This window comes from Micromesistius poutassou, assembly GCF_964030765.1.
Source record: "Micromesistius poutassou genome assembly, chromosome: 19".
NCBI classification, from domain to species: Eukaryota; Metazoa; Chordata; class Actinopteri; order Gadiformes; family Gadidae; genus Micromesistius; species Micromesistius poutassou.
In genome coordinates, this window is record NC_140289.1 from 12,963,524 (window position 1) to 12,989,363 (window position 25,840).

At 44.5% G+C, this 25,840-nt stretch overlaps 2 protein-coding genes and 1 non-coding gene across 5 annotated transcripts in view; 1 reads left to right on the forward strand and 2 right to left on the reverse strand.

Moving 5' to 3' along the window:
• ift172 (intraflagellar transport 172) overlaps positions 1-14,478 on the reverse strand; it is a 43,553-nt gene extending 29,075 nt beyond the window's left edge. The window contains exons 1-19 of one of the 2 annotated variants that reach the window (XM_084483582.1): positions 14,344-14,478; positions 13,423-13,566; positions 12,968-13,080; positions 12,844-12,883; positions 12,680-12,745; positions 12,469-12,548; positions 12,006-12,084; positions 11,392-11,618; positions 11,131-11,254; positions 10,586-10,681; positions 9,796-9,957; positions 9,469-9,522; positions 8,566-8,669; positions 7,717-7,802; positions 5,655-5,767; positions 3,236-3,403; positions 1,364-1,500; positions 1,082-1,189; positions 71-155 (exon numbers count right to left, since the gene is read on the reverse strand). In XM_084483582.1, coding sequence (XP_084339708.1) covers positions 71-155; positions 1,082-1,189; positions 1,364-1,500; positions 3,236-3,403; positions 5,655-5,767; positions 7,717-7,802; positions 8,566-8,669; positions 9,469-9,522; positions 9,796-9,957; positions 10,586-10,681; positions 11,131-11,254; positions 11,392-11,618; positions 12,006-12,084; positions 12,469-12,548; positions 12,680-12,745; positions 12,844-12,883; positions 12,968-13,080; positions 13,423-13,566; positions 14,344-14,382 — 2,025 coding nt within the window. In that variant the 5' untranslated portion in view covers positions 14,383-14,478. Of the gene's footprint in view, positions 1-70; positions 156-1,081; positions 1,190-1,363; positions 1,501-3,235; positions 3,404-5,654; positions 5,768-7,716; positions 7,803-8,565; positions 8,670-9,468; positions 9,523-9,795; positions 9,958-10,585; positions 10,682-11,130; positions 11,255-11,391; positions 11,619-12,005; positions 12,085-12,468; positions 12,549-12,679; positions 12,746-12,843; positions 12,884-12,967; positions 13,081-13,422; positions 13,567-13,938; positions 13,944-14,343 lie in introns of those variants that run through there. The other variant, XM_084483583.1, reaches the window with a different exon arrangement.
• Positions 14,479-14,674: 196 nt separating this feature from the next.
• On the reverse strand, positions 14,675-14,746 carry AC3HAE_034681 (transfer RNA alanine (anticodon UGC)). The gene has a single exon. It is a non-coding gene; the product is annotated as a tRNA-Ala (tRNA).
• Positions 14,747-18,127: 3,381 nt separating this feature from the next.
• cad (carbamoyl-phosphate synthetase 2, aspartate transcarbamylase, and dihydroorotase) overlaps positions 18,128-25,840 on the forward strand; it is a 36,145-nt gene continuing 28,432 nt past the window's right edge. For both annotated transcript variants that reach the window (XM_084484179.1, XM_084484180.1), the window contains exons 1-8: positions 18,128-18,456; positions 19,527-19,666; positions 20,080-20,209; positions 21,364-21,506; positions 21,841-21,982; positions 22,204-22,375; positions 24,826-25,011; positions 25,393-25,502. In XM_084484179.1, coding sequence (XP_084340305.1) covers positions 18,375-18,456; positions 19,527-19,666; positions 20,080-20,209; positions 21,364-21,506; positions 21,841-21,982; positions 22,204-22,375; positions 24,826-25,011; positions 25,393-25,502 — 1,105 coding nt within the window. In that variant the 5' untranslated portion in view covers positions 18,128-18,374. The remainder of the gene's footprint in view (positions 18,457-19,526; positions 19,667-20,079; positions 20,210-21,363; positions 21,507-21,840; positions 21,983-22,203; positions 22,376-24,825; positions 25,012-25,392; positions 25,503-25,840) is intronic.

Consider the following 25,840-nt stretch of genomic DNA (forward strand, 5'->3'; position numbering starts at 1 on the left):
GTGTGAAAGGGATGTCTACAGTCCTGCTAGGTGTACTGTGTAAGGAAGAGGTTTGGGAGTGAATACGCACCGTATCCTGGGACACCTTCTCAGCAATGTGATTGGTTTGGTGGAGAAAGCGCACGGTGGAGACATCGCCTAAGGCAGCAAAACATCTAGGCGTGACCCGGAAGGAAGGAAAATGAACAAGTGAGCAAATCATGGAAAGGGTGAGCAATTTTTTATTTTTTATTTTTATTAACCTTTATTTTACCAGGAAATTTTCCCATTGAGATTTAACATCTCTTTTTGAAGGGAGTCCTGGCCAAGAAAGCAACATAAACATAAAATTTGCACATTTAACATTTAACATTTAACATTTAACATTTAAAAAACTAAATTCACATTTAAATACAATAAAAGACACAAAACACAATAAGACAAATCACAATAAAGCATCAATTCCATTTGTCAGTAAGTCAGTGCTCAGTAACCGGACATGTACAGTTGGTGGTTAAGTAGTCCTTAATCCTGCTTTTGTAATTGTTCATGGTGATTTGGGATTCCAGTTTAAGGTGATCCTGTAGCTTACACCAAGATGAGGGTGCAAAAGATTTAAAAGCACTTTCACCGAACGTAGTGCGTGTCCGAGGAACGTTATACATAATAAAACTAGACGAGTCGAAAACTAGTCGAGTGATACGAGTACTGTTGGTTCTAGGAGCCAGTAGAGAACACAAATAAGGAGGTAGTTCGTGCAAAATTGCCTTATAAAGAAACATATACCAGTGTTCCATTCTACGGGTATATAAGGAAGACAGACCAACTTTCTCATACAACTTGCAAGCAAATAGAACAAAACTGAGAGCAAAAAAAAAAGAGTCAAGAGCAAAGCTAAACAAAACTCTGCTATTAAGGGGCATGTGTACCAACTTCTGGGTTTACGGGTCAGGTTTCATGATTTTCACCCAGGTGTTCACGTTTGTTTTTATCCATTTCAATATCAGAATTAAAGACAGTAAAGAGAAAGATAGTAAAATTAAATTCAGCTCTGCTCTATGTTGAAGATAGTGAACACAGCGTCCCCTCTGTGTGCGTGTACCTCTCAGCGATGTGCAGCTGGCCTGCCTCCAGCGACAGTTTGCTTAAAGACTTCCACATGGCCTCCGTCTCTGGCAACAAGTCCAGAGTCTCCAGGAATGCTGTAGCTCTACACACACACACACACACACACACACACACACACACACACACACACACACACACACACACACACACACACACACACACACACACACACACACACACACACACACACACACAATAAGCTCATGCCCACTGGTCAATCATCATGCATTTAGCTGAAGCCAACATGAAGTGCCACCTGTCGTAGTCCCCGTCGTCCACCGCTGTGCCGAACTCTATGAGCCCCTCGTCCAGCGTGTAGCTGGTGGTCCCAACGCCTTCCGATACCGTCACGTCTGTCCTGCCGTCGGCTCTTACCAGGTCCACAACGTCTCCCTGTGTGCAAACAAACCATCAACATACAGTATGTAGAATGCATATCTAGAAACAACAATAGAATGAATCTTAAGATAAACACCAACAGAATGCATCTTTAGATAAACACCAATAGAATGAATCTTTAGATAAACAACAATATATTGATTCTTTAGATAAACACCAATATAATGAATCTTCAGATAAACACAAAACGAATGCATCCCCAGATTAACAACAATGTAATGTATCTCCAGATCTACATTGTTGTTAAGGGCCGATATTAAGGGGCATCTTGGTTCCACTGTCCCAGTATTCTCTCTTCAGAAGGCGGTCAAGAACTACAACAGTAACTTGATGGGCATATCTCGTTCTCATTACATTGGAGGCTTTCAGAAGTGATGTGCCAGCTGCTTCTGACTTCACCAGCCCAGCTTCCTTCAATGCTCCAGGCCACCCAGACCCATGCAGGAGACCTCCCATGCTGCTCCACAAGGCCATTTCAATGTGGAGCCCAGCTAGCATCACCACAAACGTGTCTTCTCCAAAGATTTCAGGAAAGGTCCACTGAATTTTTTCTTTGCGAGGGTGTAGAGTGGTTGGTCCACAACTAACAGAGGGACTTGATGGGGTCGAGGTGCCCTGCTGTCCTTTTTACAAGTCCAATTCCATGCCTAATCATTTCTGGGGTGGTTGCTTTCTCATGGAAAAGTGGAAGGAGGGCTTCAATGCTTTTTCCTGGTTGTCCAACAGTATGTGATCGAGCAGCATGAAATGAAGACCACATTGCTGGAGTGCCATTTTCTGTATCAGAATGTACATAGAGGGTATCATGACCACAGCCATGCAGTCCTGTTCATGTACATAGAGGGTATCATGACCACAGCCATCCAGTCCTGTTCATGTACATAGAGGGTATCATGACCTCAGCCATCCAGTCCTGTTCATGTACATAGAGGGTATCATGACCTCAGCCATCCAGTCCTGTTCATGCTGTTTCTCCATGTCAAAGGAACAAGTTGCCACTGGCTGCACAACCTTCCCCAGAGGTAAAGGGCATGAAATGTAAGATTGTAAAATATTCTTGACCTGGAATAAATAATAAACACTTTCTCTTATTTACAATACTCATGACATGATCCAAAGTTACTATAGCTATTAATATAATTAATTTAAAAAAAAAAAGTATGAAAATAAGATTTTTGCCAAACCAATCATTTTCAAAACTTCCATATTTGAGCAACAGTTGATTCCACACATAGTACTGACTTGCAATAGCAATACAAATGATATTACATAGCAAATGTAAGAAAATTAAGGCCTTTAAAAAATAAAAAAATCATAATTCAGATTTTGGCCATTTTAGAAAATGGGCCAAAAAGCTTTTCTTTAATCTGGTTTCTTGGCCCTCGGACCAAAATTGTTCTATAGACCCTTATCTTCAATTAAGAAGAGAAAACAAAACTTTTGCATCAATTTGAAATGAGTGAGTGCCTAGGCACCTCACTAAATAGAATTTAGGATCTCCAGATTAACACCAATAGAATGTATCTCCAGATTATCATCACCAGTCCATTGTACATTGTCTATGCACAGTTTGGTTATCTACACATGGAAAAATAAAGAATTCAAATAAAAAATGTGTTTGAATATCTAAGAGGCAGTTTGTATTTTGTCCTTAAAGTAAAATAATAATACATTGATCATAATCATGATGAAACATTTGAATTGCGTTATTGAGCCACACGTCCCTCACCCTGAGAGGGAACATGGTGGTGCTCTCGGGGCTGTCGATGTTGTACCACACACAGAGGGTGGCCCGGTTCTGGGCCACCACCACGTCACTGCCTGGCACCCATTGGACGTAGGAGCAGAAGGAGAGAAGCGTGGTCTTTATGGCGCTCTCTATGTCGTACAGGTGGAGCTGGGGGAGGAAGGAGAGAGGAAAGCTGTCAGCAGAGTGGCCTTCAAGAAGCTCTCTGTGTCGTACATGGGGAGCTGGATAGAAGAGTTTAGAGCCTTCTCTAATGGGGCATGAGTAACTCCATTGGAGGATTTTTGAAACATTTGGAGATTCACATCTTACATTTGGATTGCAAATTAAACCTGAAGGTATATATGGTTTGACTTCTGCTGCCAAGCTTGAAAAATCACAGGATAATTGTATTTACTTTAAAATTAGAATACTGTACAATATTAATAATTCAATAATATTGAAGTCACTATTGTTGTAGTCAAAATAAACTATATATATACTGTATATATACACTGTATATAACAAGCATATCTACAGGTAGGGATGGGGATGTTTTTTTTATTGATGTTGGTTCCATTAGACTGCTTAACGATCCTAGTTTTTATCGATACCTCTATCCATACTTTTCTATTTGGTGGAAAGGCGAGACGACAATAAATTCTTAACAGAGCGGGTTAGTTCTTAATTGTTTAACTATGAGTGTGACTATTTTTTGACTGATTTGTTTTGTTCATGTTTCATGTATGTTCAAGTATTTATTTTTCACACTAAATTTTAGGTTAATGCTTATTATTTCTGAAGGCGTCATTTACAGTCACTTCAATCGTCTTTGTATTTCAATCTCCTCTCTGTCCTCTCTTATTTAAAATTAAAATAAATAATAAATAATAACACTATTTTGAGGAGATATGGGAGGAATACTAGTATTATGGCATTCAATCAAAAGCTGCATGATGCTGCATAACGGGCCTGCTAATGTAGGAACATCAGGTTATTTGCAGTCTCTTCAATCTTGCAAGAGTTGAACTAATATATATATATATTACTGGATTAAGATATATCATCTTAATCCAAATTTGAAACAAGATATCTTGAAAAGCCTTTGTAAACTTGTTTTTGTTGTGTTTAGAACCAATGGAAGGAGAAAGACATTCCACTTAGTTAAGTCAGAAAGCAGCCTGAACATCTCACTGTTGAGCCGGCAGCCAGGGTTATGGAGAACTGGGGCCGTGTTCACAAAGAATCTTAGGGCTAAAAGTAGGTCATAAGTAGCCAATTTAAGAGTAACTTAAGAGTAACGTAAAAGTATTTAGGCCTAAAAGTAAACAAACTTGCTCTTTGTTCATTGTGCACGTTCTTCTTTTTCCTTGGATTTATTAGCAGGCTACACTGTGTCGGGCTGCTATGAGATCATGATGCTTACGTAGCTGCCGTGGCTATCGCCATTCAGCTTAAACCTGCCCTACCATAAGGGTACTGTCTTAAACCCCGCCCACCATAAGGGTACTATCTTAAACCCCACCCACCATAAGGGTACTGTCGGCTTAAACCCTGCCTACCATAAGGGTACTGTCTTAAACCCCACCCACCATAAGGGTACCGTCTTAAACCCCGCCCACCATAAGGGTACCGTCTTAAACCCCGCCCACCATAAGGGTACTGTCTTAAACCCTGCCCATCATAAGGGTACTGTCTTAAACCCAGCCCACCATAAGGGTACTGTCTTAAACCCCGCCCACCATAAGGGTACTGTCTTAAACCCCGCCCACCATAAGGGTACTGTCTTAAACCCCGCCCACCATAAGGGTACTGCCTTAAACCCCGCCCACCATAAGGGTACTGTCTTAAACCCTGCCCACCATAAGGGTACTGTCTTAAACCCCGCCCACCATAAGGGTACAGTCTTAAACCCCGCCCACCATAAGGGTACTGTCGGCTTAAACCCCGCCCACCATAAGGGTACTGTCTTAAACCACGCCCACCATAAGGACTGCGTAGTGACCGGCCTGGTTCAGGTTAATACTGTATATCATTCTAGTTCAGGTTAATACTGTATATCATTCTAGTTCAGGTTAATACTGTATTTAATACTGTATATCATTCTAGTTCAGGTTAATACTGTATTTAATACTGTATATCATTCTAGTTCAGGTTAATACTGTATTTAATACTGTATGTCATTCTAGTTCAGGTTAATACTGTATTTAATACTGTATATCATTCTAGTTCAGGTTAATACTGTATTTAATACTGTATATCATTCTAGTTCAGGTTAATACTGTATTTAATACTGTATGTCATTCTAGTTCAGGTTAATACTGTATTTAATACTGTATATCATTCTAGTTCAGGTTAATACTGTATTTAATACTGTATGTCATTCTAGTTCAGGTTAATACTGTATATCATCGCCGTTCACCTGCAGCTTCTTGTCGCGGTAGAGCAGCTTGCGGCCCGTCTCGTTCAGCTCCAGCCAGTCGATTCTGGAGTCATGGTTGATGGTTCCCAGGTTGTAGCCTCCAGATAAGTCCACTGAGAGAGAGAGAGAGAGAAAGAGAAAGAGAAAGAGAAAGAGAGAGAGAGAGAGAGAGAGAGAGAGAGAGAGAGAGAGAGAGAGAGAGAGAGAGAGAGACTTTTAGAGAGAAGGATATCTGTGTAGCAGTTTTCAAGTTCATGCTACAAAGAAGACACATGTCCATCATTGGCATGTTCCACTACTGATGGTACCTGCTGCATCCATACCACATCAAATGTGTTGGACTACTTTCATGGTTTGATAATTGGGCGATCATGATAGCTGTCATTTATGGACAAATCCCTTTTTTAATGGCAAGGGATAAAATAAAATCAGTCAAGATATGCATTTTCTGTATCCATGGATTCATTAAGCAGGGGACCCGGTCATACGCCTTCTCCAAATCCACAAAACACATGTAGACCGGATGTGCATACTCCCAGGCCCCCTCCAGGCTCCTTGCGAGAGTGAAGAGCTGGTCTGTAGTTTCATGTCCAGGGTGGAAACAGCATTGTTCCTCTTCAATCTGAGGTTCGACGATCGGCCAAACCCTCCTTTCCAGCACCTTAGAGTAGACTTAGAGTAGACTCAGTAATTGGCACACACTCTCTGGTCCCCCTTTTTGAACAGGGGAACCACCACCCCGGTTTGCCACTCCTTTGGCACTGTACCAGACTCCCACGCAAAGTTGAATAGGCGTGTCAACCATGACAGCCCCTCAACACCCAGAGCTTTCAGCATTTCTGGCTGGATCTCATCAATCCCTGGGGCTTTGCCACTGCGGAGATGTTTAACTACCTCAGTGACTTCCACCAGCAAAATTGACGACAAACCACCATCAACCTCGAGCTCTGCCTCCATCATAGAGGGCGTGGTAGTCGGATTCAGGAGTTCCTCAAAGTGTTCCTTCCAGCGTTCGACTACCTCCTCAGTTGAGGTCAACAGAGTCCCACCCTTACTGTACACAGCTTGGATGTTTCCCCGTTTCCCCCTTCTGAGGTGTCGGATGGTCTTCCAGAAACACTTTGGTGCTGACCGAAAGTCCTTCTCCATGGCCTCTCCGAATTTCTCCCACATCCGCTGCTTAGCCTCCGACACAGCAGCGGCTGCAGCCCTTCGAGCCGGTCTGTACCCTGCAACTGCTTCAGGAGTCCTCCGGGATGACATATCCCAGACGGCTTCCCTGACCTCCGGTGTCCACCATGGTGTCCGAGGGTTACCGCCCCTTGAGGAACCTAAGACCCTGAGGCCACAGCTCACCGTTGCAGCTTCAGCAATGGAGGCTTTGAACACCGCCCACTCCGGCTCAATGCCCCCAACCTCCAGAGGAATGCCAGAAAAGCTCCGCCAGAGGTGTGAGTTGAAGATCCCTAGGACGGGGGCCTCCTCCCCCATATGGAGCCCCATACAGGACTTCATTCAGGGTCACCAAGATTGCAGATTACTCTGAACTGCTGTTCGGTGCATACGCACAAACAGTCAGAGTTTTCCCCCCCCACCACCCTTAGGCGTAGGGAGGCGACCCTCTCGTCCACCGGGGTAAACTCCAACATTGCGGCGCTCAGCTGGGGATTTATGAGTATCCCCACACCCGCCCAGCGCCTCACGCCCCTGGCAACTCCAGAGAAGAATAGAGTCCTACCCCTATCCAGGAGCACGGTACCAGAGCTGAGACTGTGCGTAGAGGTAAGTAGTCCTCAGGTTCACAGGGACACGCAAACCTCTCCACCACGACAAGGTGACGGTTCCAGTAGAGGCTGACAGCAATCAATAAATCAAATGCTCTGACCAAAGAAATAAAAAAACATTGCCTTTGCCCTTTAGATGTATACATCTGATCCCTAGGTTAAATTTGGAATGCATAATGGTTCTCAAATGTACAAATGTGAATTAGCATTTAGGACGGTTTTCCATTGATCAACGGCATTCGAATGAAACAAAACATTCACTGCCCACTTCTCCTTACCAATGGCGATAGTCTTCAGATCAATCAGGTATGCAAGCTTCTTGTTATCTTCCACTCCTTTCTGCTTCCTCTCATTCAAACGGACACTGTGAATATACAGATAGACAAACAGAGAGGTATGGAGAGCGAGCGAGTGAGAGATACATAAGAATATACTAGCCTGAATCTGGCTTCCACAGAAATTATTGGCTGATAAATACTTGCGTACTAAATATGCATGGCATCTGAATGGAGACAGCCATCTAGTGGTAAGCACTTGCAATGGACATCTTAATTAAGGGCCCAATGATAAAATCTAACTGCGGCTAGAGTAGGTTAGTTTATGTCAAAATAGTTACGTAACGTTTATTTCAGACGATAGGCATCCACCTCCATCAACAACCCCAGACTATGTTACAAAAAATGGACTATATTACTGCGTTACTGTCTGAGTTTTCTACAAAAAAACAGACTATATTACTGAGTTAGAGCCAGAGTTGATAAATAATATAACTTTAATACTATGTTAACATGTGTTTTCTTCAACAATAGGACTTTAATACTATGTTAACATGTGTGTTTTCTTCAATAATAGGACTTTAATACTGTGTAAACATGTGGGATTTCTTCAATAATAGGACAAAGCTAGCCTTATTTGTTTTGTTGAAAATAATCTCCTGTGGATATCTCGGTTGTTCAATGTCTAAATTGTTCAGGAAAGTTAAAAATATATATTATTATTATTTCTCATCTTCCCCTGACATCATATGGACCAAAAGTGAATGTGAGATGATCTAGTGAATGGTGACACACTATTCTATGCCCAGGCCTAGCTGGTTTGGTGTCATGGTGTTCTCCTCCCACACCAACCTGATGAGATGAGGGTTCATGAACTCTGTCCTGACTGATCCCAGGATCTGGTTGTTTTCGTACTCCACCAGGCTGAGTTCCCCTGCGTTAAATATCATGCAAACCTGAAACAACAACAACAACAGGTCACTAAAATAGAAAACAATGATATCACACACACCTGAAACACTACAACAGAAAAATATCATGCAATAGATCCTTCAACCATCTTTATTGAACCTACATTCTACACCACTGACACTGTGTGGTTTTGGTCATGTGACCTCAAGTGATTCTGCAATGATGTCCATTAGTTTAGAAAAAGAGAGTTAATTTGACTGCAAACATTGAATCAATAACTTATTGATTGAATTTATTAACATTTTAATCTACAATTAATGTTAATGTTCTTTAATGTTAAGTAATGTTCAATCTCTGTACATGAGGTTATTAAATAATTATGCTGATGTACAGAATGAACAACAATATTATACTCACTGCAACATGATGCTCACTGCTCAATGATACTGGTCACAGTATTATACTCATTACAGTATTATACTTACTGCAACATTATATTCACTTCACCATGATACTCACTGAACCGTGATACTCATGATACTCACTGCACTATTATACTCACAGCACCATTTAACTCAGTGCACAAATGGACTATATTACTGAGTTACAGTCTGAGTTTTATTCAATAAATTGTCTATATTACTGAGTTAGTGTGTTTCCGTGTGCATGTGTGTTTGCGTGTGCGTGTTTGCATGTGCGTGTGTGTGTTTCCATGTGCGTGTGTGTGTGTGTGTTTGTGTTTCCGTGTGGGTGTGTGTGGGTTTGTGTTTCCGTGTGTGTGCGCGTGTGCGTGTGCGTGCATGCGTGCGTGCGTATTTGCGTGTGTGTTTCCGTGCGTGTTACCGTTTCATTTTCAAAGAAGAACTTTTCATTCCCCCCGGAGCCTGGCCACGCCACCTGAGCCAAACAATTCACATTAAATACTGAGCATGCAAACCTAGTGGCAGATACACATGCAAGGAGACATTTATAGATACACAACGCCACTTAGGAAGGGTCACCGAGTGGCATAGCAGAGTGCTAGGGTGTAGGAAGGACACTGAGGGCTATAGCAGAGTGGTAGGGCAGACCCTGAGGGCTATAGCAGAGTGGTAGGGCGGACACCGAGGGCTATAGCAGAGTGGTAGGGCGGACCCTGAGGGGTATAGCAGAGTGGTAATGAGGACTGACCTCACTGAGCTTGTTGGTCAGCAGGTCTCCCAGCAGCAGGGTGTCTGACGTGTGGGCCACCAGGTAGCGGTCCGACCCCATGATCTTCACCTCCTCCACCTCATAGCCGTACTGAGACTTGAGGACCACCCTCGTCCCGCTGGACAGGTTCCTCACGATCACCTGGACGGCGGGGGGGAGACATGGGTCTGAATGATGGTATGGAAAGTAAGAAGATAACCTGTGTTTCATCCTACTGTGTTAAAGCAGGGGCGGTGCTTGGATTTGAGGACATGCTGGGCTCAGCCTGGACCTATCTGTGATTCTTTTTGACAAACCAGCTCTATTGTTAGGCTTTTCCTTCACTCTGGCATAGGGCTGAACCATAATAGACATTGCGATGTAACCAAGAATGCGGTTTGCAAAATAAAGATTATGACAAAGATTATGACATTGTGATGAGTCATTATGAAATGTATATCTGTAGGGTATATTTCTAATGTATATATGTATGCATATCTGTTGTTTATATATGTAATGTTTATATATTGTGTATATCTGAAGTGTAAATATGTAATGTATATCTGAAGTATATACGTAGTATATATGTTATGATTATCTGTAGTGTATATATGTAATGTTTATATGTAATGAATATCTGTAGTGTATGTATGATGCTGCTGGATCATTATATCCACATTAATAAAATTAAATGTAAACAACAATTCATGTTAGAAACTAAATATGGTAAAATTTGAAAATGAAGGGATTACTTTGAAAACGTTTTCTAGATCTATCCAGCTGGATGTACCTGGCTAGGACCAACATAAGTCATCTCAAACTTGTTCTTGTAGATGCTCCTCCTCAGACAGCAGTCAAACTGCTCCACGCCCCCACACAGCGTTCCCTGTCGCACACGCACACAAGGAAGTTGAAAATACGGAGAGAAAACTCTCATCAACAGAATTATTCCACTGGTCTGAAATTATCAGCATCTTTTCTTAATCATGAAACTGCACTTCTGCTTCATACAATAAGTCTATGTATAATATATGTGTACTTGTTACATTATTTACTAATTTATTTCAATGCGTGGGAAAAGCGTATTTTTAATTGAAACATCATGCCAATAAAGCTTTATTTAATTGATTTGAGACAGAAAGAGTGAGAGAGCAGAGTGAGAGAGTAGAGAGAGAGCAGAGAGAGAGAGAGCAGAGTGAGAGCAGAGAGAGAGAGCAGAGAGAGAGAGAGCAGAGAGAGAAAGCAGAGTGAGAGAGCAGAGAGAGCAGAGAGAGAGAGCAGAGAGAGAGAGCAGAGAGAGAGAGAGCAAAGAGAGAGAGCAGAGTGAGTGCATACCACACAGAGGCGGGATCCGTCCTTCTTCCAGGCCAAGGCGGTGATTGTGTACAGGTTGGGAATCTCTTTGGGCTTTGCCTCGTCCCACAGGCCCCGCCGTGGTGCCCAGTTAAACACACGCAGTCTGGACAGAAAAACATTCAGATCCATTTAGATGGCTGCTAGACAAATAGATGAGACAATAGAGACAAATAAATGTCCAATAGCAGGACCACACCCCCTCTGCTCCCTGTTCAGAAGCCACCTTTCCCTGTCACTGACCGATTGTAGCTGCCAAACACAACAGACTGTCCGCTGGGGCTGGTGGCCGCAGCCGTCAGCTCCTTCTCAGTGCGGTCGCGGCTGTAGTCAAAGGTCTGCAGGACGTTGCCTTCTTTGCCATAAGCCACAATCTTCCGGTCACAGCCGCCCACCATGATGCTGTTGGCTCCCCAGGCCAAGGCGTAGGGCGGAACCGGGTGCACAAACAGCTTCCCCTGTGAGTGTGTCTGTGTGTGTGAGAGAACAACAGAAATAAGTGAAAAGAGATAGAATAAGAGAAAGAATGGCGTACACACACACACACACACACACACACACACACACACACACACACACACACACACACACACACACACACACACACACACACACACACACACACACACACACACACACACACTAAGAAAGGGTCTAATGGAAATAAAGTGAGAGACAACAGAGAGACAGAGAGACACACACAGAGTAGACAGAGATCAAGAAGCTCTATCTCTAGTGCATTTTTCATTCATCCCAATGTATGTAACTGGTCGCTAACACAAACACGAATAAGGTGGCACAATATTAGAGCTGATGAATGGAATATCTTAAATAATAACTGACTCGTCTTTGGTTACCTGAGACTCTCCTGAACCAAAGAAGTATCGCACCACGGTTCCGTCTGCGTGGCCAGACAAGATGCCTTGCCCTGAAACACTAGCAGAAACAACAGCAAACTGTATACCAGTGGATAAATTAAGCATGTCTTGGATGAAACAGACAGGAAATGCAAGACTACACTCCACTTTGAAGGACAGCTTTTAGTTGGAGAGAGGTTCGAAAGGGAGCATATGATCCTTGAGTATATTTTTGAATTTCCCCCTGGGGATCAATAAAGTATTCATCTATCTATCTATCTATCTGTACTTATTTAGAATCATTCTTTGGATAACCAATTCAAGTCTCTGACATACCTATTCTTCATTGTTGCTTTTATACTGTTAGTTGTAAAGAAAAATACAACTCCTTTGTCTTATCATTATAACTATTTTAGCTTGCTTGGTAAACAGACAAACCAACAGCAGACAGACCAGCACTTACTTGGATGCCAACGAAACGACCGCAGACTCAGTTCCATAGATGGTAGATGACTTATTTGTCTGAGTGTTTGCGAGGCGAACCTGTTGAGACAACAAATAGAGCTCAGTTCATGTGTGTATTCTTTAACCACTCACATTTCTTGCTCTCAATTTAAATGTTTTCTTGAATGATTGGATAGTTAACTGTGGAAGCTGCCATCTGCTATGCTCACCTTGCCTTCCACTAAACCAAAGACAATAGCATGCTCTGCTGGCCAAAGCAAGCATGTTACAGAACTCTGAAACAATAGAAAATGCATATAAAAACAACAGTTAAATAAATACATCAGTTCATTGAACAGGTAGGATTGAAATACAAAAATACATATTAACTTACAGTTTGTACAAATTTGTTGCAAATGGCTTTCTTGTCCCCCCTTGAGAAATGAGAAAAGACTCAAGTAATATGCACAGATGTTCAAAGCAAAACATTTCGAAGGAGATCATTATAAGAATATTACCATTCTTCCCCTATTCTGTAGACGAAGATGATGTTGTCCGACTGGCCGATGGCAATCTTAGTAGAGTCTGGAGAGAAGGCCATGTCCTTCACCACGTAGCTCTGCTTTCCATACTGCAACAGCGGGTACTACTTGGTTACATTACAATGCCTACACTGTATTACATACGTTATTGTATCGTATGTACATTATGAGAAATTAACTACACGTTGAAACAGTTCTCTGTAACAATTTAAAAGGGATCATTGGAGAAAGTAACTATTTCATGAGGTAATTTAGACAGGAAGATAAATGTGAACAAATTGGACATGTACATGTCCTTTTTCCAAATGTTGACATCAACCACATGTGCATGGCCATTACCTCACATTCTTGCAACACAATATTGGAACTAAGTTCATCGTCTGGGTGAACCACTACATTGGTGACAGTAGCACAGCAGCACGTCTCCGTACCTTTGCGTCTATGGGCTTGGTAGAGAACTTGTCCCTCCTCTCCCCGTGCTCGTCGTACAGCAGCACCACTCGGTCCACGCTGCACACCGCGAGCCGGCTGCTGCTGGGGGCCCAGGCCATGCACGTCACCTTCACGGCCCCCTCCTGTTGCACGGGGAGACAGCGCGTCGACTCATCACTAACCTACAGCCCGTAGACTCATCACTAACCTACAGCCCGTAGACTCATCACTAACCTACAGCCCGTAGACTCATCACTAACCTACAGCCCGTCGACTCATCACTAACCTACAGCCCGTCGACTCATCACTAACCTACAGCCCGTCGACTCATCACTAACCTACAGCCCGTCGACTCATCCGTCATCTACAGCCCGTAGACCAGCCACCGGGACTAGACGACGGCTACTGGCTCCTTCGTTTACAATATCCGCTGTGTTACGCTTTGAACAGAATAGCGACTACCGATAGACTTTGAGTAGAGTGGGGCTAAACAGCTAGCCCACCAGTCCTCTTACCTGGGGAGTTAGTGCTAACGTCAGCTAGCCCACCAGTCCTCTTACCTGGGGAGTTAGTGCTAACGTCAGCTAGCCCACCAGTCCTCTTACCTGGGGAGTTAGTGCTAACGTCAGCTAGCCCACCAGTCCTCTTACCTGGGGAGTTAGTGCTAACAACAGCTCGCCCACCAGTCCTCTTACCTGGGGAGTTAGTGCTAACGTCAGCTAGCCCACCAGTCCTCTTACCTGGGGAGTTAGTGCTAACAACAGCTCGCCCACCAGTCCTCTTACCTGGGGAGTTAGTGCTAACGTCAGCTAGCCCACCAGTCCTCTTACCTGGGGAGTTAGTGCTAACGTCAGCTAGCCCACCAGTCCTCTTCCCTGGGGAGTTAGTGCTAACAACAGCTAGCCCACCAGTCCTCTTACCTGGGGAGTTAGCAGCGTCTTGAGATGCTTCAGCTGCATGTTTCAGTAGCGGGAGTCCTTAGTCGAAGAGCCTCGGTGTGCAGGTCCTCTTCTACGACCGCTGGAGGATACGTTGGTGGTAAACATCGCCGTCCATAGTTACCGTTGTCAAGGCGGGCGGGACTTAAAGAGTTAAGACCAAACCGGAAGTCAGCTACAATCTCCTCTACTCTATTTGTGTCGTAAAATATTCCCATGTGTCACATTCATATTGTACACTTTAAATGTACGAGTATGACAATACAAAAGGCCCATTCTATTGTTGTTGTTAAGTTTGTTGAAAAGTATCACCTGGAGATGCCGGGGATTGAACCCGGGGCCTCATACATGCAAAGCATGCGCTCTACCACTGAGCTACATCCCCACATAGATGACACTGGGAAAGTTATTCACCAGTTGAAAATGTATTTCCTGTAGCAAATACGTGTGAACGCTGACAGCTGAAGGAAAAGCGCAAAGCATTGCTGAAAATGCAGAAATGTAAAATAAATTGGACTGAAGAATCTGACAGGTTAAATCCCCCCTCCCCGTCAACAATCCCGATCGCCCCCCCTACATGCATTAAAAGATTATACAGAATCTCACGCCAGCGAAAACCCGAAAGTTGGCAGCCCTGTTGCATTGCACTGCTGATAAGCTGGAAGCTGAAATGTAAAACAGACTGAAGCTGAATTGCATTAACTGAAGAAGCAAAGTGCTGAAATACATTGTTAGTTATGGTTAGTTTGCAGCGTGCTTGTATTTGTCAATTCAAACCTAATAAGCTCCCCCTTATTATTTCACTAATACACAGGATCAGATGTCATAATCCCTTGTGCCACAATCCAAGGAAAACACATATTCAGAAGCCCCTGCCCAAACCAACCTTATAAGCACGCTGGCCACTAAGCTAAGCAATTAATACACATTGTTTTGTTGGATAATGTTTTTTACTGGGAGGTGAAATGCTTACAGGAACAGACCCTAGTTCTGTCAGAAAATGTTTATCATCCATGTAGAAGTGTACTTGTGCATGAGTGATATCAAGTCCAGCCTGACTGCACAACGTTTCTATCTCTTCAGTTTCATGTTTTTAAAGGTAGCCATACCTTTAAAAACAATTATATACCCCTTCATGGTGTATAATTAATAGACCTGACCAAACCTGATAACACACAACACGTGTTTATTACAGAAGGATCATCAATGTGGCTCTAAATAAGTTGTAGTGTTTTGCCAGAGCCCAACCTATGCAAACAAGACTTTCATATATTGTGTGTATAAAATAGTGCTAACATGTTATCTGTATTTAAATGTTGTGTAGACAAGTTAATCTTAATTGAACTCAAACCAAACAGTTTTGTATGAGAGTGCTGGCTCTTACCAGAGCCCGTCTACGGAGAGCCGTGGCACTCTCTATTGAGCCCCATTGGATCGAGCTTGGTTGCAGTTCCATTAGAATTCCACTGGGGGTGATCGAATGAGTGCAGATTGAATGGGGGTCTATATGTATCTAAATGTATATCTTTCACCTGCTTGTCGTTGAAATATCGCAGATTGTATTGTAGATTCCGCAAGTTCAATATAGATTATAGTTCAAAAGTCGAATGAATGAGTACTTATGTCCTTTAGATTTCTTAAAGTTTGGGCCGTTGTTGGCCGTAAACGCTAGCGTTCTGCTAATGAATGCTGATTGGTCAGGGATGGACTTGCGACTGATTACAACCAGAGACCCTCTTGATGGCATCTGAAGTTGAAGCACAATCAGAAACATTATCTTAACCCTTATAAGGTGTTCGGGTCTGTGGACCCGTTTTCAGTTTTTAGCTTAATAAAAGTGATACAAATAATTATTTTTTTGAACTAAGATTCATTGGCCTTGACTCATTTTCTGTGAGGAACATAAATCAGAAAACATTTTCAATGACCCCCCCCCTGTATACCCCCCCTTCACATTTATATTACACACAGGGTGTTCGGATCCAGTGACCCGGAGCTATTAGTTAAAGAGCTAGTTAAAGTGTGGAAATCATGGGTCCTGTGCACCCTCATTTTCCCTTCCTCCTCTGTGTGTGTGTGTGTGTGTGTGTGTGTGTGTGTGTGAGAGAGAGAGAGAGAGGAGAGAGTAAAGCAGGTGAATGGGCCCTTGGTGTGAGCACCCACAGTGTGCACCCACTGTTCCCGCACAAGGTTGCAACATTGTTGCAAAATTGGAGCGTCTACACCCATACACCCATATTCCCACACATTTCACCCTCTGTCTTGCGGGAACCAAGCTTGGGGACCTGACCCTATAAAAAAGCTCTGTCAGCGTGGTTCCATACCACAACTGATCAAGATGGCAAAGCGATTCTCTGTTCAGACTGCCTTACAGTTGATATTTGAAGACAGAGGGTTTTGATGGTGATGCAGAGGAAATAGTTTCAGAAAGTGAGGATAACATTTCTGAAAATTCAGAGTCTGACACTGAGTTTGAAGAGGAGGATGAGCATCAGCCAGCTCCGAAACGTAAAAGAGCCTCAGGACTAGCCCTTCAGCAGCCATATATATGTATGTAATATATGTAATAATAATGTAATAATATATGTAATATACATATATTACTTGCAATTGGGATGAAGTAACCATCTGGTGAGTATTAAAAAAAAGGCCTAAAATGCAATGGGTCCACCAGACCCAGCAGCACCTCCTGTGTAACAAAAAAACTAACACCCTATGGAGGACTTTCCGTCTAAGTTAATTGTTATACATTATATGTATATATAATACATATATTATATACTGTATGTGAAAGTGCCAAAGTGACTCAGAACTTGCCGTAAAGTAGGACCTCTGGCAGTGACGTCATCATCTTTTTGAACAGATTTTTAGAACAGTTAAGTGAAATTAAAAAATGCAATATTCAGCTGAGTGTATTCTTTTAGCCCCCCCTTTTGAATGTGACTCTCAAATTAACTGGCATCTCTGTCCATGCGAGCGCCCTCGCATGGACAGAGATGCCAGTTCAGAAACCAGAAGTCACCAGAGAGTGCCAGTTCTCTTCATGTTGCTCCTAGACGCCGCATTGGCTGCTGGGCGCAGGGAGCGAATCTTTTTTTCGTAGGATGGTAGGGGCAAGCACTGCCTTTTTCGCCTCTGATTGGTTAGAAGGGCTCTCCTCCGATTGGTTATGGCACAGGGCAGGCTGTCGGCTAGTCTACCACCAACAGAAGTAAACAAACTCAATCCAACAGTGATAAGTGCATCCTATTAAAGAGGACATAAGCCGACTTATGCATTGAATAAAACGGCACTATTTTGCCCAGCTGTGTGCAGCGCAGGTCACACAATTACACCGAGGGAACAAGTTATGGAAAGCAGCGAGAAATGTAACGCGACTATTGTAGTCGAGAGCCCTTCTAACCAATCAGAGGCGAGAAAGGCGGTACGTCCCTACCGTCCTACGAAAAAAAGATTCGCGCGCAGCGACTCTGAAAAAATGGGGCATCTCGCCCGGGGGCGGGGTTACGTCCACGCGTCACATCTCTCATGCGGGTTCTCGTTGGCGAGGGTGGCCGCGCATCAAAGTGCGCACAGGCAGGCACAGAGCTAGCGAACCTAGTATTAAAACATGCTCCTACCTACATCACCACCACGCCTCCATCGGCGTGGTGACGTCATCACACGCCGCTTCATCACTGGTCGGATCAGTCCACTCTGCTCTGGGGGTGGGGGACGCGTTTTACTGTCTGGTCGGATCAGTCCACTTTGCTCTGCGACGTGGGAACGCATTGTACTGTCAGCTTAGTGATCGAAAGTCTTTTTTACACCGTATTGGTTAACCGTGGTCATTTGTCCGATCAACACATGTTGTGCTGAAACACGCGGTATCCCCTCCGGTGTTATTGGAGTTGTGTGAGCGGCACCCCGCAGAGCAGCGTGGACTTCACGTGGACGTCCACATCAACGTGGAGAACATCCTCCAGCTGCAGCCCGTGACCCCGCGCTCTGTCCCCAACTAAGTTCATTAAAGAATGGCGTCCTTGATTCTAGAAGATGGGACCGTGTTCCGAGGTCGGCCTTTCGGGGCCGACGTGTCGGTGTCGGGAGAAGTGGGTGAGTTGGGCTAGCGTTGTGGAGGAGGTATCAGATTTATATACTTTATATCTTATATTCACCATCATTCATATGTCAGTGGGCATTACATGTATAATGTTAACAGTAGAAACCCTCAAACTTTTCGTGGACTGACGACTTCTTTCATTCCCCCCCCCCAAAAAAAAGTAGTGAGGACCCACCGGTGGTGAGTAGTGTGAGTAGTACTCACTACTCTCCACCGGGGGTACTCACTACTAGAGAGTAGTGAGACTCAGTGAGTACCCACCAGTGTCATATCCACTTGTGTAAAGTCCTGAGCTAGTTCAAGCTACTGAACACACGTGGTCCTGTCTGTCTGCAGCATTGGGCGTTTCGAACTGTGAGCTACTGCCACAGGTCTGCAAGTTTGAGCAGGAACAATTAGTTCTGTTAAAGGTGCCATGACACGCCACCAGGTGTGGTGTGAAAAGCCGTTTTGGAAATCTGCCCCTTAGACATCACAGGTGTGTGTCCACCTAGATGTGTGACGGATAGATGAGCAACGTTTGCTACAGTCCACTGGGTAGGCTGGTAGACTGATCTATCCAGCACACATCTAGGTGGACACACCCACTTTCTGCCCCTTATGAAGTCATAGGGTTAGATGATTTCATAGTTAGATGATGCAGATTTCCAAAACGGCTTGTAACGGCTAATCACACCACACCTGGTGGCATGTCCTGGGTCCTTTAAAGCCTTGACAGCATTGCATCTCTTAAGTACACAACAAACATTACACAACAAACAATCCATGAGCAACAATAGGTTGAGTTTGATATGTCATGTGTCAATAGCAATACGTATCCTACATTTATGCATGTGTAGAACTGCTAATGTTTAATAACTCATAATGAAAAATGACAAATATATCTACACAGTCAACCTCGGTAAACATCCCCAAAAACCCACTCTGGGCGCTGCAATATGGGTTAAACCACACATGGTGTTATTGCCTGTGTGTGTGTGTGTGTGTGTGTGTGTGTGTGTGTGTGTGTGTGTGTGTGTGTGTGTGTGTGTGTGTGTGTGTGTGTGTGTGTGTGTGTGTCCAGTGTTTCAGACGGGCATGGTGGGATACCCTGAAGCTCTGACGGACCCGTCATACCGCTGTCAGATCCTGACGCTCACGTACCCCCAGGTCGGGAACTACGGGGTCCCCCCCGACGAGGAGGGAGAGTTTGGACTCAGCAAGGTGAACCCACAACCGCCAATGTACTGTTGAGTCATTGGTGTCGTGTGTTTTAATGATCGGTAACACTTGCACCCAACTGTTAGTTCACACCAAACGCGACGGGGCGACACGACTCCATACAAAGTCAACGCAGAGACACGAATCAGGCGACATTTGTCGCTAGAAATACCTGCGGCAAGATTTGAATTGTGGCGCGGCATGAACGCCCTGTCACGGGCAAGTGCGTTCACGAGAATTTGCAGCGCGACACTTTTGCTCGAGTTCAAATTTTTTAACTTTGCTGCGACATTCGCGTGATGACAGCCAATCAAAATACTTTGTGCTCAAATTAGATCGGTCATCTATATTGGCTGATTTTCTGAGGATAAAAATCCATACTGGTGGCCATGATGCATCTGTTGTGTCTGTCTCAGTGGTTTGAGTCGTCCAGGATTCACGCAGCAGCTCTGATAGTGGGGGAGCTGAGCCGGTGCCCCAGTCACTGGAATTCAGCCATGTCTCTGGACCAGTGGCTCAAAGAACAAGGCATCCCTGGACTAGAAGGTCAGTTTGGCTGCAACAAATGAAACTAACAACTAGCTTGTAGTTCCTCTGATGGCTTATAGGGTTTCACTGTAGAGACTAGCATGTATTTCCTCTGTCAATCTGTCCTCTATAATCCCAGTTGCATTACATTCCTTATTGTTTTTAATATTCTAATTAGGGGTCGTACGAAAAACTTAGGAACCTTATTGTATTCGTTAGTATTATTATTTTCCAGACTTCTTGGCCTCAAAAGTTCTAAAAATTGGCAGGCTTTTAGAACTCGTAAAATGAGCAAGGAAATCAAAAGATGGGCCAGAATAACACAACACATAAACAGTCAAACTCTTGACATGAAAAATTATCATTTAAATCCACAAACAACATGTGTGTAATCCGGGGCATATAAAGACTGGGACCAGAAAATAATTACTTTCTCTCCATTGAAACCCACTCATATTTTACCATCTCATAGGTCCCATGGGGACCACCGGAAAGGGCGGGACTCGGGCACTCTATAACAAGGCCTGGAAGTTCAGCATTTAAACAGGCTGCCATTACCGCTAGGAAGGCGATATGCATGAAACTTGCTAAACATGCTGCACCATTCGTCATGATGAACAACTTTCAAATCGAAACCCATATAGTCAGACCATTTGGATGTAGTGCAGTGACCACAACTTGACCAAAGGCTGACAGTCAAACTGATTTGGTGCCAGAGCTGGTAAAAGCTGCAGACTTGGCACCAGTGTTGGGAGTTACTTTTAAAAAATAGTGTTTAGTTTAGGGAGTTACAGTCATGCAGCAGATATCGAGATCAACATTTCACAGATGACCACATTACATGAGCAGCGCACATATGGCACAGGCAATACGTTACAACAAGGACAGCAGAGTGTGTACATGTGCACCCGACTCAGTGGTTACATGTTGGGTTAACTTCCAGCCAGTATTTCACCTTTCTTTAAATGGCCTCTATGAAAGAGGCCTCAAAAACCTCAAAAACAAACGCAGCCAAAACAATGAAAGAGAGCTAGCTCTAGTTTAAGAATAACTGGCTCCCCCATATAGATACCGGTTGGGTTCACTGTTTAAACCTGTCATTACTCAAAAGGATCAGAGGTTAAATCGGCGAAAGCGGTGGCTGATCTGTGGTCATTATGATGTTGTCTCAGGAGTGGACACCCGCTGCCTGACCAAGAAGATCCGGGAGAAGGGCACCCTGCTGGGCAGGCTGGTGATGGACGGCACCGATGTGGCCAGCGTCCCCATGGACAACCCTGACCAGAGGAACCTGGTCAAGGAGGTCTCCATGAAGGTATCTGTCTCACTCACTCACTCACTCACTCACGCCTCTTACCCACTGTACACGTCCGGCGACGGATCTCATTGACTTTACATGGGACGCTCCCGAAATGCATTGTGGGTCCGTCCGTCAAATCGGCTCCGTCTCTTGCGTCCAAAAGTTGAGAAAAGTTTAACTTTTCAGGCAGCGACGGATCCGTTGGCCAATCAGATCGCGTTATACGCACGTTATACGCAGATCGTGTTTTACCCCATGCGTCGGACACGCCCACTCTCTTCCGTCGACGAACGTGTACAGTGGGTACGAGGCGTCACTCATTCGCATGTTTTGTGTGCATTGTCTCCAGGATCCTCGCGTGTTCAATGCAGAGGGTCGTCTGCGCATCACGGCGGTGGACTGCGGCATCAAGTACAACCAGATCCGCTGCCTGGCCCAGCGGGGGGCCTGCGTCACGGTGGTGCCGTGGGACCACCCTCTGGATAGTAAAGGTCAGCGGTTCACTGCCACCCCAGGGCATTGACCTTGGGGTGGCTTGGTTTATGGATGTAAAAGTTGGATGTGAATGCAAGTGAGGTTCATTGTTTCGTGATCACAATTGCTGTCATAACATGTGGAACAGCTCGAAGATGAACTGGTGATGACCTGTGATTATCACAGTCCCCCCCCCCCTCCCTCCCTCCCTCACCATCCATGTTTAAATCCATTGTAGATTTTGACGGGCTGTTCATCAGCAACGGGCCGGGCGACCCCCAGTTCTGCCAGGCCACCATAGAGAACGTGAGGAAGGTGGTGTGTGTGGAGCAGCCCAAGCCGGTGTTCGGTATCTGCCTGGGCCACCAGCTGCTCTCCCTGGTCATCGGCGCCAAGACCTTCAAGATGAAGTAAGCACCCGTCTCTCACTTACACCAACACAAGTGGAAACTAGATTAAGATTAAATCATCATCTTACATTTTAAAGTACGACATAATTAGGTATTCGAATAGTATCTTGGATTGTATTTCTGAGAATTTGTATTATTATTATTACCTATTTGTAATATTGACATGTCACTGCGAATCAGGGGAAAGGGATGTGGCTGAGGCAGGGCGCTGTCTGTGGGCTGTGAATACCTATCAGTAGTTTGAATTATTATCTACATACTTTCAAACTAGATTAAGACGTGAGAAGCACAGTCAGGGGACTAACAGATAGGGATGATCCCGTCCTCGCTGTCGGTCCGATACTGGCCCAGATATCGCAGCAGAGAAATATTTATGATCCGATCCGCGCAGCGTGTCACGTGACACCAACAGTAGTCGCCTATTGGGCGCCTGAGAGCGTCCTGTTGAACAGCCAGGTCAGCAGTGTGGCTGGATTTCATCCTTAAAGAAGAAAAAAGTGCAACTGCCTGGCTGTTTCAGGGCTGTTTCAGGGCTGTTTCCGGGCTGTTGCCGGGCTGTTGCCGGGCTGTTGCCGAGCGCGGTCGTGGGGTCACGTCACACGCTCCAGCTTGGGCTGTAGCCCATCACAGCTTTGCTTGTGGCGTTCACGAAAGCTAACCTTTTTGGACGTCGCGGACGTCCATTGGATTGAAATGATTCAAAACATTTGAAATATGATTATTATGTATCGGGCCTTTGTGTGTCGGGACCCCTGTTTATTTTGCTAGAGGCTAGCTGCTTCCTACATATCCCAATGTACTCCCGGTACAAGTCTGGTAACGCTGAAAAAAATGCTAACGTAAATAATATTTTTCACATCATGCTATCTACAAAAACGATATGTCATATAAGACCCAAAGGAGTCCAACGGTATAAGCCTTATCCTTTTGTGAGCTTATCTTGTTAACTAGATGTGAAAGAATAACATCAATAACACTATTCCTGGTTACTACAAGTGATGACACACACATGCACACACTTGATTCAACCATTTCAAACTATCAGCTTTAACAGCTCAGCTATTCTATATATTAACTCAAATGCATTCAGACTTTATCACTGTAGTTATTTGTTTAACTCGTCACTTTGTTTACTCCATTGAGACTTTTGAGCTGTTCAAATCTTTTCACTTGATTTAAATTTTTCTTTAGTGAGATGTTTTTATGTGGCTAATTGGCAATCATGAGCAAAGTGCTTCCATTTTTTATTATTATTATTATTTGTTCAAGAGAAGTCAAAGTATCAGACTGATATCGGTATGGGCAGATAGCGCAGCTTTGGCTATCTGTTTTGGAAGTGAAAAAGTGTCATCGGGACATCCGTTCTAACCCCATGATTCTTATCATTATAACTAATGTACGTTGAAACTAGATTAACCGTCAGAAGGCCTGTGGAGTATTCTGCTACGTCCTAACACAGAGATAATGAAGTGCTTTACCTATACGACCCCTGCCCACAATAGGAATGGTTAATTGGCTTTGGCTAAAAGCGTCTGCTAGATGCCCTTAATGTAAATGTAGCAGCCCTCCTCAAATGCTCTTTCCCCACACCGCCCCACACAGTGAGTTTGTACCTCATCAGGCAGGGCCAGGGCTCACCCTCAGAGGCTCCCACCTCTTGTTATGAGAACCCACTCTGGGCGCTGCAATATGGGTTAAACCACACATGGTGCTATTGCCTAAACATGGCTCAAACAATGTGTGTGTGTGTGTGTGTGTGTGTGTGTGTGTGTGTGTGTGTGTGTCCCCTCCTAAAACTGTCTTGAAGAATGTTGCTCGGTCTGTAATACAACTGCAAGGTCGCAGGTCTGTTGTGAGAAAGGTCGCCCCGCCCTCTACCCCGCCACAGGAGAACGTTCACACACTATTGATGGGAAGCAACACTTGTCTGGAGACACATGACTGCATTGTGTGTAAAAAAAAAAAGCCCCCCATCGTTTTGCTGTCTGCTGGACTAGATTGTGCGTGGGACTTTTAGGCAGATGTGTGAACTATCTCCTTCAGCTGGGACGGGAATGGGACGGGAAACATTCGATATGTTTTGTGATGTTCTCTATTGCGATTCTGTCAATATTACGATATAATGGTTTAAAGTTGGAGTTTGGTTTAAAGTTGGGGATTGGAGGTCTACAGGTCTTTCGATGTCCTGTAGTATTTGAACGTAAATTAATGTGGAAATTCAGAGAGTTGATGCTGATTGACCATTAGCCAATACACCACATGGCCCTCTGTAGGACGGACCATTACTCTATCTACCTGTTCCCTTTCATCGAATAATGGAATACTAACCCCTGAACCGTGTTCTGTACTACTGGTCCATCGTTACCAGGTGTAATGAAGGACTAACGAGCTCTTCCTCAGGTATGGTAACCATCGTTACCAGGTGTAAGGACTAACGAGCTCTTCCTCAGGTATGGTAACCGAGGCCACAACCAGCCCTGCATCCACAAGGGCACCCAGCGCTGCTTCATCACCAGCCAGAACCACGGCTTCGCTGTGGACCCGCTGACACTGCCCCCGGCCTGGGACGTCCTCTTCACCAACGCCAACGACCACACCAGCGAGGGCATCGTGCACAACAGCCAGCCTCTCTTCAGGTACTGGGACACTAGTCCAGACCAGATGGTTCTCCAGCTACTGGGACACTAGTCCAGACCAGATGGTTCTCCAGCTACTGGGACACTAGTCCAGACCAGATGGTTCTCCAGCTACTGGGACAGCCAGCACTAGTCCAGACCAGACGGTTATTTCCAGAAATGTTCTCTTCCTCCTTTTCGTCACATGACCCCACTGTTGGGATGTGATCCAACCTCAGAACAAACACTAATGGGTGAAAATCTTGAACTAAAAAAACAATTCCTTGAAAATCCTTTTTGTGAATGTTTAAAAATAAAATTCTTCTGCCTGTGCTTGAGTTTTGCGTTCTTTCTATAACTCCATAATGGATGTTCCAACCTTTTCATCTTTTTGTTTGCCAGTGTCCAGTTCCACCCGGAGCACATGGCCGGGCCCACAGACCTGGTCGGGCTGTTTGACGTCTTCATCGACACCGTCCGCGACCACAAGGAGGGACGGCCGGGGACATGTGGTAACAACAAACACATTTATTAAATGATTCCATCCTCTTGCGTTCTTAAAGGTCCCATGACATGCCACCAGGTGTGCTGTGATTAGCCGTTACAAGCCGTTTTGGAAATCTGCCCCTTATGACATCACAGGTGGGCGTGTCCACCTAGATGTGTGACGGATAGATGAGCGACGTTTGCTACGGTCCACTGGGTAGGCTGGTAGACTAGATCTATCCAGCACACATCTGGACACGCCCACACCGCTCCAACAGTTCCCCGGCACCGAGGCGTTCAGGGAAGCAGTCTAGAATGTGGCAGCATGAAGGTGTTGTTGTGATGAGTCTCCTCTGAAACCCTT